Genomic DNA, 12,857 nt, shown 5'->3' with positions numbered 1-12,857 from the left:
TCTACTACGTGATTTTGTGAACGTCTCCATGGCCACTATACACGGCTACTGTTTTCGCCTACAGCCGTTTGTGCTTCGTAGTTGAAAGCTATCAAAAGCGCTGCTAGTTGTCAGGAATTTCCTTAATCTGAGTCGACTGTAGGACTGTTTAAAAAGTAGAGAATAAATGTATTAAAGTTTCTTTTATGATCCAGAAATTTTTTAAACATCTCAGAGTTTATTAAGTCATATCTCCCGAATTATGTCAGGAAGATTGTTCTTACCTCCTCTACCATTGTTGGATGACAGTAAAGGATATGTGTTCCAAGTTTGGTTGAAATCGGTCCAGTGATTTAGGAGCAGACGTGGAACACACACACATCCATTTTTATAAAACGAGTATGCATGGGTTTCACTTGTACTTGACAATGTGGCAACACCGACACAGTAATAGCATAATAAAAACTTTTACAGCCATAAGCGGACTGTCATTTCCTTCCTACAATTCATACAAGCGGCAGATCTTTGTTCAGTCCCTGTGAGAGTGAGATACAGGGTGGTCCACTTAAACGTTTCAGGTCAAATATTTCTGGAACAGCTATAGATGTTGAATACCTACGTTCACGAGTATGTATGTAAGGCAGGGGCTCATGAAAGTAAATTCTATCAGACAAAATGGCTCTGAGCACTATGGGACGTAATATCTGAGGTGATCAGTCCCCTAGAACTTAGAACTACTTAAACCTAAGGACATCACACACATCCATGCCAGAGGCAGGATTCGAACCTGCGACCGTATCGGTCGCGCGGTTCCAGACTGAAGCGCCTAGAACCGCTCGGTCACACCGGCCGGCTCTATCAGACAGTCTAAAGTGTTAGCAAATATAATTTTTAACACTACCTTATGTTTTCTTGTTTTAAATGAACAGCCTGTATTATTTCTTACAGAGTCAATAACATTAAAAATCCCAAAAACAATGGCGTTGGTTGCATCGCAATACATCGCAATACATCAACAATACAGATGTCGAATCACACACAAAAAATGAGGAAAGGGTTTAATTATTCGTGCTTTGTTGATCTTTACTACACTACTAGGATGGACATAACGGTAACAAAAAATCGAATATCACCGGCCAGGTTGAACGTAATGGCTGACCAAGTATCTAACAGACGGGTAAATATTAGTTGTACGAAGTTGTGTCACAGAATATCTGCATTGTTTCCAGTGCACTTAATAACAGTGTAATTAGCAAATGGTTCAAATGGCTCTGACCACTATGGGACTTAACATCTGAGGTCATTAGTCCCCTAGAACTTAGAACTACTTAAACCTAACTAACCTAAGGACATCACACACATCCATGCCCGAGGCAGGATTCGAACCTGCGACCGTAGCGGTCGCGCGGTTCCAGACTGAAGTGCCTAGAACCGCTCGGCCACTCCGGCTGATTGGCAATAATTACAGGGTTGTTGCATCGTAGTACGCCAATCACGTCGCGATTACGAGGAACGTGTGGTTCACGCTTGCATCTTGAGATGTGCAACAGTGGTGCGTTTCGATTATCTCAAGCGCTAACTTCACTTTGCAATTTCTCGGGATTTAATTGACGTATTGCGATGCAACAAACGTCATTATTTCCGGGATTTTTCGTGTTATTGATTCCGTGAGAAATAATATGCGGTGTTTATTTTAAAAAACATAAGCTTGCGTTGAAAATAATATGTGCTTACGTTTTAGAGTGTGTTATAGCATTAACAGTCATGAGCCCCTGCCTTACACTCGTATCCGTGAAACTCGTTTATCAATATCTATCGTTGTACCAGAGATATTTGCACTGAAACGTTTAAGAGGCCCATCTCGTATATAGGTCTTAGATTCGGTCCTGAAAATTAGTTCTTGAAATTCTGGAAGTAGTTCCTTTTCTACATATGTTATGTCTCTTTCTTCAATAGACTGTTAATTAATATTGTCCGATGTTGTTGTTACGGTCTCTCACCAGTCGAACAAACCTGTGACCGTTGTCGCCATTCTCCTTCGTGCCCTTTATTTGTCCGACCTGATACTGGTCTGACGGTTTCCATCAGTATTCTAGTATAGGCTAGAGAAGTGTTGTGTAAGTGTTATCTGTCGTAGGTAAGATACAGGTATCCTGCCAACGAATCGATGTCTACAATTTACCTGCAACCGAGCGTATGTGATGCTGCATTGCATATACTCAGGTATTGTTAATCACGGATGTTCTTAGGATTTCTTTTGAATCCAGCTGTGATTCTCGTAGTCAACCGTTACTAAAGTTTTACGTCCCATGAGTGCACAAATTCAGATTTCTCTATCTCAAAAGTTATATGCCTCTCTTCACACGAGACTGGTGATATGTAAGGACATGATGATATTACTGCTATTTTTATTGAATATAAGTTTCTAATATATCACCGCTTCAGCGGTAAAAAAGGCGGAGATTGCAGTTAACCTTACCTATTACGTTATTAATATCCATACACTTTTATAAAAATAAATTATGTAGGTGTCTACGTTTCTTATTCTAAACCACTGGACCGATTTCAACAAAACTTGGTGCGCATATCCCTTACTGTCAGCAACGATTACCGTGCGAGTAAGAACCACCTGCCTATCGCATTTCGGAAGATATGACGTCATAAATAATGGCATGTGCGAAAAACTGCTGCATCAAGCATAACGTCTAAGTGCATTACTTCTATGATGTAAACTGTATTCGCAATAAATTTCGCAGACGTTATCCGCATACGCCGCTCAATGTACGATACATAGTTCAAGAAATATGACGTCGTAAACATAGAGATGCATGAAAAATGCCGCATCGTGCATGAAGTTTTAATACATTTATTCTTTACTACTAAAACACTCCTACAGTCGAGTCAAATTAAGGAAATTTCGGACACCTGGCAACGCTTTTGACAGCTTGCAACTCCGAAACGCAATTTGCTGTATCCGAAAACGATAGCCGTTTGCAGGGGTATGAAGAAGTGTTGCCATAGAGGCATTAACAAAATCGCTCAGAAGACGCTTGACGATTTCGTGATTACAAGAAACAGCGCTTTTGAATGGGGCTGCGACCCCGAAACTAGTGTCAAAAAATAAAACGTACATAAATAAAATAAAAACGATTAGAGTAAGTGCGAAACTGACGTTACTAGGAGAAAACGCACGCACTCATAGCATTCATTGGCACTTCGGACATGTAAATCGCCTACATGACGTCCAGTAGAAAGGCTTGAACCAGCAATGAATCACTTGGGAAATTATGGGGGACTCTGCAGTTAACATGGGAAACACGTCACAACTTGTAAAGTGTTGCCGTGAACACTTCCTTTACATGGTTTAAGATTACATATCAGCCCAACGAATTTCCAGCGCGTCATTTGATTTATAAAAGAGGTCTATTTATTAGTGTATTTAATCACTAACATTAAGAGCGTCTAATGAGGAGACGAACGTAGTAGATGAGTGATGTCGCAGTTGCCTGCATTCACGTGAACCAAAATGCCTGCCTTAGGCGCCTCGTGAATTGGGACAGGAAACACACTCCAAAGCGTGCAATTTTGTCGGCAGGTCAAGACGCACGGAACATATTTGCCTGAAACATGCTTACATCACTACTCTCGTAACGTATTACCGAGATTAACCCTCTAGTCCTCTTGAAAAGACTGGTAATGTACGAGAATTCAGATGGAGAATTAAGTAAGAAGTACTCTCTAATAACCACAAGCCTCTATTTGGAGAAACTTCTAAATACTCGTATTTGTTTCATATTCGTTTACAAACATAACTGGTTTTTCGTGCTGTAAGTATTGGTATTATTGCTACTAATTATTTTGGTTGCATTTATTCTTTCATATGAAAGAAATCGCCAATAAGTGTTCCGGAATATCAAAAGTGCTACACCGTTCGCCGTTAATGACTTGGAACATACAGAATAAGAACTGAAAAACCAAAAAAGCAAGTAATTCCGACAAGGATATTCCGAGAATTTTTGAGAATGAAATGTAGGTCCGTCTTTAAACAGGAGAAACCATAGGGAAAGTCAGCAGAAGTAAAATGAACTCAGTATCATTTCATGCACTTAAAAAATTAGGAGGCGAACTTATTCAAAACTTAAGATTAGTGTATGTAAAAACAAAACACAAAACGGACTCGCGCTCTGAGCGTGCCCTACAAACTTAATTATTTATATATATAGTTCATCTATAGGATTTGAAGAGTGAGTTTGAGAATATCAAAATATGTGACATAACTGACCGTTCTCTTAATTGCATTGACACGGAAGCTAAAACTTTCTACACCGCCAAGGGAACGTATACCTTAGTAGTTAACATCAGTTTCAACTTGATACCTCTACCCTTCCGTGAGAAAAATTGATCTTAGCAGATCTACAGAGAGACGGACAAGGAAGTGATCCTATAAGAGTTCGGTTTTTACCGATTAAGGTGCGGAACGCTAAAAATGTAGTGTTTCATATCAGCCACTGAAGATGCCTTTCACATACAAGGCGAAACAGTTATAACAGCCATCAAAAAACATGTATTTACTCCACAAGTTTATATCTCCAGATTATAAAGCGAGGAGATAACTGTTTCCCGAGTTAGAATGTCGGTAGGATTTGTATATCATGTTTATTCGCCAAACTTATAACGAGTAAATAATTATCTGATATTTTCGTTCTTTAGCAGTGACAGCGACCATAACAATTTTCCGTAAACAGTAAGGGCTACGATCAGAGACGACGTTAGTTTCTTAACTCCCGCTCTGTCGGAGCAGGTCCCCTCACTCGTTAAAGAGACAAGTTTATTCTCTGGAGAATGCTCGCGAATATTCTGCACCAGCGGAAGGAGTTGTCTTAGTGGGGTTTCACCGGGCCGCCGTTCTGGTGGATGGCGCGATAGTTGTGTGTGTGTAGCTTAATATATAGTTTTTCTTCTTTAGGGCCATCTGCGTAATATGTGTCTGATAACGAAATGATTATTTTAGTACATACACCAAATAGCTGCTTACAATAATTAATCTTTAGTTACGACGTGACAGCAATTTGGTCTTGGTAGAATCTCCAACAGAATTAATGCACATTTTAAAGCCACAAATATTCAAGTAGCCTTTCGAACCAGTAACAACCGTTGAATAAAATGACGTTCCCCCCACCACTAGAACATCGAAATATGATAACCCAGGCATATATAAACCCACATATGGCAGCTGTAATAGCTTTTACATTGGCCAAACACGGAGACACTTCAACGTGATATATAAAGAACACACTATAGAGAGCGAATATAATCAGTCGAGCTTCTTTATACATTTGAAAACTCAAAATCACACTCCTGATACGATTGAAAATGCACTACATATTCTGCACAGAATACAAAAAGGTTTTGCAATGAACATTCGAGAGGAATTAGAAGTTTATGTGTACACCAGAAAATACCCACAGAAAATATTAAGCGAACATACAGAATTCAGACACAAGTACTACCTTAAAAACTTTATTGAAATTTTAGGATACGAAAATGGATAAATCGGAAGTAACATATGAAACAACCAAAGATAATGGTAACAAACTTTAGTTAGTAAAATAATATCGCTGTCCATCTGCACAATCTTTGTAAACATATAGCGTCGTAAGAGAGGAACTGTCAATCTGCTGTCACGTTGTAACTAACATTTAATTTCAACATCTTTACACCATTTACGATCTTATAAAGCAGTGACAGTTACAAAACAGTCCACTAACTACGCAATATGGACGTCACATCAATCTAGACGTGAATACAAGACAGCTACTTTAATACGAATGACATTGGCATCCATACCTCTTCTCATCAAAATTGTAATGGCAGGTACTTGAAAATGGCAACTAAACACAAACAATCTGTCCAGTCTGTCGTAAATAAACATTAATTATTGTAAGCAGCTATTTGGTGTATGTACTCAAACAGTAACGTATAGTATTGTGTCTGTACGGTTTGATGCAAGAGGTGAAAATTACTTTAAGTTCACAGAAAAATTTTTCCAGTGTCGACTGGGAAACGAACCAAGAACTTTTGAATTTATAAGCTAACATCTGTTCAAAGACATAGCTAGACTACTAGTGCACATCAGCGCTTAACCTCTTATTCGACTGAGTTGTTGCACATGAACCGAAATTGATGGTTGTCACTTCGGAAATGATCCAGTCATTGATCAAGGTCCGCTCTACAGAAACAACATATCTCAACAATTGTTCAGTGTGTGTGTGTGTGTGTGTGTGTGTGTGTGTGTGTGTGTGTGTTGGTCCTTCCGTATGCTTAGCTTATCGGCAAACCTATGTCTACAGTTCGAGCAGCTGGCGTTCACGTGGATGGAGCGCCAGAAGCTAGGCGGCTCCTACTCTTCGCACCGGGCGCAGTCGGAGAAGCACGTGGTCGTCTGCAGCACCACGCTGCACGCAGACACCATCATGGACTTCCTCAACGAGTTCTACGCCCACCCACTGCTGCAGGTCAGTTCTCTCACCGTTGCGGACTGCCATTGCAACTACAAAAAATTATATTGTTAACAAAAACTTCGCCTGCGCTACGTGACCAAAAGTAAACTCAGTGAATGGATCCAAAAGTCCCACCAATTTCTCGCGGAACATTTTGATGTTACATGGTCCAGTGACATTAATGTAACCATCTGTCAAAAGCCTGAATAACTATCTTTTGCAACACGGATGTGCTGGAGAACAAACAATGAGGTTCTGGAAGGTACCGAGAGGGATGTAATACGCCAAGTCGACCACAATGCCATGGCCAGATGTGCTAGGTTTCTCGGCTGAGGATGCAACAACCCGAGTGAGATGGTCCCACAGATTCTCATTTGGGTTTAAATCCGGTTAGTTTGGTGGCCAAGGGAAGTACGCTAAACTCATCCTGGTGTCTTCCAACTACGTACGTACACCTTGTGCTGCATTGTACTGCTGATGGATGCCATCGTGTCGAGGAAAAGGAGCGCTACGTGTAGCTGTGGACATGGTCCCCCAAGGATAGATGCATACGTTTGTTTATCCGTTGTGCCTTCCAGAATGACGAGATCAGCCAGGGAATGTAACGAAAACAGTTTCTAGACCACATCACGCCCTCTTCAGGCCTGATCCCTTTCGACATTATTGTGTGGGTGTACAAGCCAAGGGCCATGTGTCCGATGGAGCACAAAACGTGATTCATCTTCACTTAGCAGACGTCCAGTTCTGTCTCCAATCGAACAACCATCGGAGATCAACTCCATCGTCATCCACAAACAGTGTGTCGACATATTTGAAATATATATACTGTGCATGTCAAAATGGCACTGTCCAAAACCGGCACCGAGGCAACTGTAGTGTACGCTCTATATACTCTCCACAGCCGGTGCCGCCACCTGCCATCTGCGACTGTCTATTGCATGTTGACGTCGAAGACAGGAGGTGGACACATTAATGCGGCCGGGCCATGGAAAACTGAAGACGTCAAACAGGAAGTTCCATTTGGGACATACTGAAATAAGCATTACCCGTTTCGAAAAACGGTTGAAACTGATCAAGACGAACGGTAATCGCGCAAACGTGCATGCATTGTGTTGCACAGGGCTGGATGTCAATTTGTGCGATGGAGTTCCATGCCTGTTGCACTTGCTCAGTCCTTATTGTTCGATTGGAGACAGATCTGGTGATAGAGCAGGCCAAGGCAACATGTCGAACAGTCTGTAGAGCATGGTGGGTCACAGCAGCGGTATGTGGGCGAGCGTTATCCTGCTGGAAAATACCCCCTCGAATACTGTTCATAAATGACAGCACAACAGATCGAATGACCAGACTGACGTACAAATTTGTAGTCAGGGTACGTGGGATAACCACTAGAGTGCTCCTGCTGTCGTACGAAATCGCACCCCAGACCATACCTCCAGGCGTGTTTCCAGTGCGTCTAGTACACAGACAGGTTGGTTGTGGGCTCTTAGCTGATCTTCTTCTAACCAACACATGGCTATTGATAGCACCGAGGTAGAACGAGCTTTCATCGGGAAACGCGATAAAGCTCTACTTGACACCACTAAAGCTGCAAACGGCGGTGGTTTGGGGTCAGTGCAGTGCACGATACGGGGCTTGGAGCTGTCCTTGAACTAACCGATTTGTAACAGTTCGTTGTATCACTGTGATTCCAATTGTAGCTCATATTGCTGCTGCTGATGGATTACAACGCGCCAGAGCCATATGCCAAACACAATGGTCTTCTCTTTTGGTAGTGCCACTTGGCCGTCCGGATCCCGCTCTTCTTGCGATCGTACCTTCTCGTGACCATCGCTGCCAGCAATTGTGTACACTGACTTAATTCCTGCCAAGTCCTTCTGCAGTATCGCAGAAGAAACATACATCTTCTCGTAGCCCTGTTACACTGCCACGTTCTGCTTTATCAATTACAATCGAGACTTTAACAAACAATAATGGCAAAGGTAATGTGAATCAGAATACTGGGAGGAGTTGTGGTCTAAATAACAGTAGATTTATTCATTGTTAACATCACAAGACAAAAATATGGCTAAAGAAACGGCACACAAACATATTTTATTGGAAAAGCACTTTCAATTACACTGCTGGCCACCGTAAATGCAACACCCTGAAGGAAGCATCCGAATCAAATGAAATTTACACCATGGGTTTGCAGCGATGAGATATGCAACTGATTAGAATTTCAGCGCAGACGCACATCACCCGCGCCTGTGGCGCCACCTCATAGCGCCATTTAAGGCTTGGCGATTTCGACGAGTGTACGTTCGGCACGTGTGTTTACCTTGTGGTTGTTTCACAGGACGATCAGTTATGCCTCGTAGACAACAGCGAACATCTTTTGATCAAGTATCCGAGTTCGACAGAGGAAGGATAGTGGCTTACCGAGATTGTGGATTATCATACAGAGAAATCGCTAGTCGTGTTGGACGAAACCAAACAACTGTTATGCGGATATGTGACCGTTGGATGCAGGAGGGTACGACGGACCGACGTGGTCGATCGCATTCACCTCGGTGCACCACTGCACGTGCTGATAGTCAAATTGTGCGCATGGCAGTGACGGATCGCTCAGTGACATCCCGAACCATAGCACAGCACATTTCGTCTGTAATGCATCATCCAGTGTCTGCGCGTACCATTCGACGCCGTTTACAGCAGAGTGGTCTGTCCGCAAGACGTCCATTGCTTCGTCTACCATTGACGCAGAACCACAGACGTCTCCGTCGCCAATGGTGTGATGACAGACGTATGTGGACGGCAGAATGGAATGACGTTGTCTTTACTGACGAGGCACGCTTCTGTCTGCAGCACCACGATGGTCGGATTCGAGTGTGGAGACACCGTGGAGAGAGGATGCTGGACAGCTGCATTATGCACCGCCACACTGGTCTTGCACCGGGTATTATGGTATGGGGCGGTATTGGATATTACTCTCGCACGCCTCTAGTACGCATTGCCGGTACTTTAAATAGCCGGCGCTACATATCCGAGGTGCTGGAGCCAGTTGTCCTTCCTTACCTTCAGGGCTCGGTCACAGCCATATTTCAACAGGATAATGCGCGACCACACGTGGCACGCATTGTCCAAAGGTTCTTCGTCAATAACCAGATTGAATTGCTTCCCTGGCCGGCTCGCTCTCCGGATCTTTCGCCGATGGAAAACATGTGGTCCATGGTTGCTCAACGAGTGACCCAGATTACATCCCCAGCTGCCACACCAGATGATCTTTGGCAACGTGTGGAAGCTGCTTGGGCTGCTGTACCCCAGGAACACATCCAAAGTCTCTTTGACTCAATGGCGAGACGTGTGGCAGCGGTGATCTCCAACAATGGCGGCTACTCTGGCTACTGATTCTGGCAGGAACGACATGTCACAGACGTTTGTAAAAGTAATAATTTGATACTTGGTCAATATGTTATCTACAAAATAAATCTTGTTGTGCTACCTCTTGTGTTTCTTGGTGTTGCATTTACGGTGGCCAGCAGTGTATATGCAGTCTATGGTGAACAAAATGATCATATGGGGACCAACACACGGCACTAACCAGAACTAATCACTTTACCTGACTTCATACATGTGAATCTGTGGTATGGCCCAAAACTACTCTACTATCAAGCATCTATACTATACCATAAAGAAAAATATGGTACCAAAGAACAGGGTGCTGAAAATAATACATGGGAGCCCTACACCATAGCAGCGAATACTTTACCCTCCTGCTGGTCAGGGCGGCACACCACGATGCGCTCCACGACTGGAGTCATGGACGGAAGCAATCTGTTTTTAATGGCGCGTGCCCGAAAAAAATGCAAGTACGGGGTCTCGCGTTCGGCTGAACACAGCTACTTCCCTATGAGCCTCTGAAACCCCGGTGGATTCCAGTGTGCAGGTTAGCCCGTTTGCTGGTCTGTCAAACCAATTTGCCTCCGTGCCACAACTATGCGTGACGGAATATCTCAAATGTTTTGACGACCACCTCAAAGCAAATAAGTACATCCACACATCACTCGTTGTGTGCATGTTGCTAGAAGCAGTACCTCCGACGGTTCATATGGTGACTGGCACAGGCTCAAAGTGGCACACTAGCAAAGGACACAAGTCTCGCCGTTTAGGTAAAAACCTGCAGTTCTTTACTAGCGAAGCGCCAGTACCAGAGAGTTTTCTTTCTCTCACCTTTCCTCGCCAGCTCGGTAGCATAGCACATTCACATCTTAGACTACTCTCACTTAAGCACAAGCCAATACCGAGCTGGAGCGCGGCATTCGAATCTGGGAGACCGCCCCTTGCTCTGCATACACAGATCTGACTAATCAGCGACTTTAAAAATTAATTGGGAGAAAAGGAAGAAAGATTCAGCTACGCGGTCTATAACACTTCGGCAACACCACCGCTCAGAACCGACACGAAAATTCCTTAGGAGGTGTCATAAAGGGCGTTAATGAAACCACGTCCTCCCTTGCACCGTTCATTTTGAGATATTTCGCGATCGAAAATGAAAGTTTGTGGTCACACTAAACTTCAACTGGGTCAGATGACGTTCGAGGCGGTGTCGTCCAGAAGATGTCAGAAGTGTCGAAGGCTGTCAATGCCGTCGTCCTGCTGCACATCACAGTGCAATTTTTGCTTTGATATGCTGGGTGGAGCCATTAGGGATCGCTCAAAATTATTCGACGAAATTAAAGGGTTGAGATGTAGATCAAGGGAGGTGTGACGTACTCATGGTGTGACACGTCCACCATGGCGTTATGCTGAACTGTGGTGAAATTTTGGGCCAGTGTGACATCTTTAAATCACCTTGCACCTCACATGGCCTTTTCGGTTCTGGATATTTTAAAACATATGTTGCCACCTTTCCGAGCAGAGGCTGACATCGCAGGGCGCACGCTTTTGTACTATTACTGAGGAAGGTTGTAGGCACCTTTGATCTGAATGCCAAACCTACGTCGCAATAGGAGAAAATGAAGGGTTTGAAAAACGGGACCCTTTAATTTTGTTGTCCAGCTTGTGTCTAAAGTTTGTTTCAAGTCGCTAAGTTCTCTCATTCTCAAATATTCGATGAATATAATCTGGGTAATCGTGCACTGTGAGTTGTGCAGCCTCGAGAGATGTACACAGTTTCTTTCTTTTACATTTGTTTTAAACCTGTAAATATAGGTTTATAGCTCCTAATGAGTGCATATATCAGCAATTTAAATTTTGAAATTCGGTCAGTCACTTTATGAAATATTGGAAACGAATTTTTGTTGCCCCTGGAAGCCATTAGGTAGGCAACCAGCAACTTGGGCGCACCCAAGGTTAGCCGTTTGGTAATATACACCAACGTGACAAAAGGCATGGGATAGCGTTACGCACATATACAGACGTAGGTAGTATCGCGTACACAAGGTATAAAAGGGCAGTGCATTGGCGGAGCTGTCATTTGTAGTTGGAAGATTCATGTGAAAAGTTTTCCGTCTTGATCATGGCCGCACGACGGGAATTAATAGACTTTGAACGTGGAATGGTAACTGGCGCTAGATGCATGGAGCATTACATTTCGGGAATCGTTAGGGAATTTAATATTTAGAGATCCACAGAGTCAAACATGTGCTGAGAATATCAAATTTCAGGCGTTACCTTTCACCAAGGACAACGCCGTGTCCGACGACCTTCACATAACGACCGAGAGCAGCAGCGTTTGCGCAGAGTTCTCAGTGCTAGCAAACAAGGAAAATTGCGCGAAATAATACTAGAAATCAATGTCGGACGTACGAGAACGTGCCCGTTAGGGCAGGGTGGCTACGTTTGGCGTTCATGGGCTATTGCAGAAGACTATTGACGCGAGTACCTTTGCTAATAGCACGACATCGCCTGCAGCGCCTCTCCTATGCTCGTGACAATATCGATCGGACCACAGAGGACTGGAAACCGTAGTCTTGTCGGATGAGTCCCTATTTCAGTTGCTAAGAGATGGCGGTAGGGTTTGAATCTGGCGCAGACTCAACCAAATCAGCAAGACACTGTGCAAAATGGTGGTGGCACCGCAGTAGTAGGGGCTGTGTTGGGTCGTCTGCTCCAACTGAACCGATCGCTGACTGGAAATGGTTATGTTCGGCTACTTGGAGACCAAACAACGATAGAATTTGTATGGTTGGCAGTGCGCCATTTTACCTTACCTCAGTTATTGGCGATGGTTTGAAGAACATTCTGGAAATTCCAGTGAATGATTTGGCTACCCTGATCGCCCGACATGAATCCCATAGAACATTTACGGGACATAATGGAGAGGTTTGTTCGTGCCCAAAATCCTGCACCAGCAACACTATCGCAATTGTGGACGACTGTAGAAGCAGCATGGCT

The 12,857-nt window shown here is 43.5% G+C and overlaps 1 protein-coding gene across 1 annotated transcript in view; it reads left to right on the top strand.

The window, feature by feature from the left end:
* Positions 1–12,857, top strand: part of LOC126238016 (potassium channel subfamily T member 2) — a 1,051,128-nt gene that overhangs the window by 747,113 nt on the left and 291,158 nt on the right. The window contains exon 9 of the mRNA XM_049947763.1: positions 6,330–6,494. Within this exon, the coding sequence (XP_049803720.1) occupies positions 6,330–6,494 (165 nt within the window). The remainder of the gene's footprint in view (positions 1–6,329; positions 6,495–12,857) is intronic.

This window comes from Schistocerca nitens, chromosome 1 (assembly GCF_023898315.1).
Source record: "Schistocerca nitens isolate TAMUIC-IGC-003100 chromosome 1, iqSchNite1.1, whole genome shotgun sequence".
NCBI classification, from domain to species: Eukaryota; Metazoa; Arthropoda; class Insecta; order Orthoptera; family Acrididae; genus Schistocerca; species Schistocerca nitens.
Note: the sequence above shows the minus strand (reverse complement) of the source record. Positions and strands in the feature narration are given on the sequence as shown.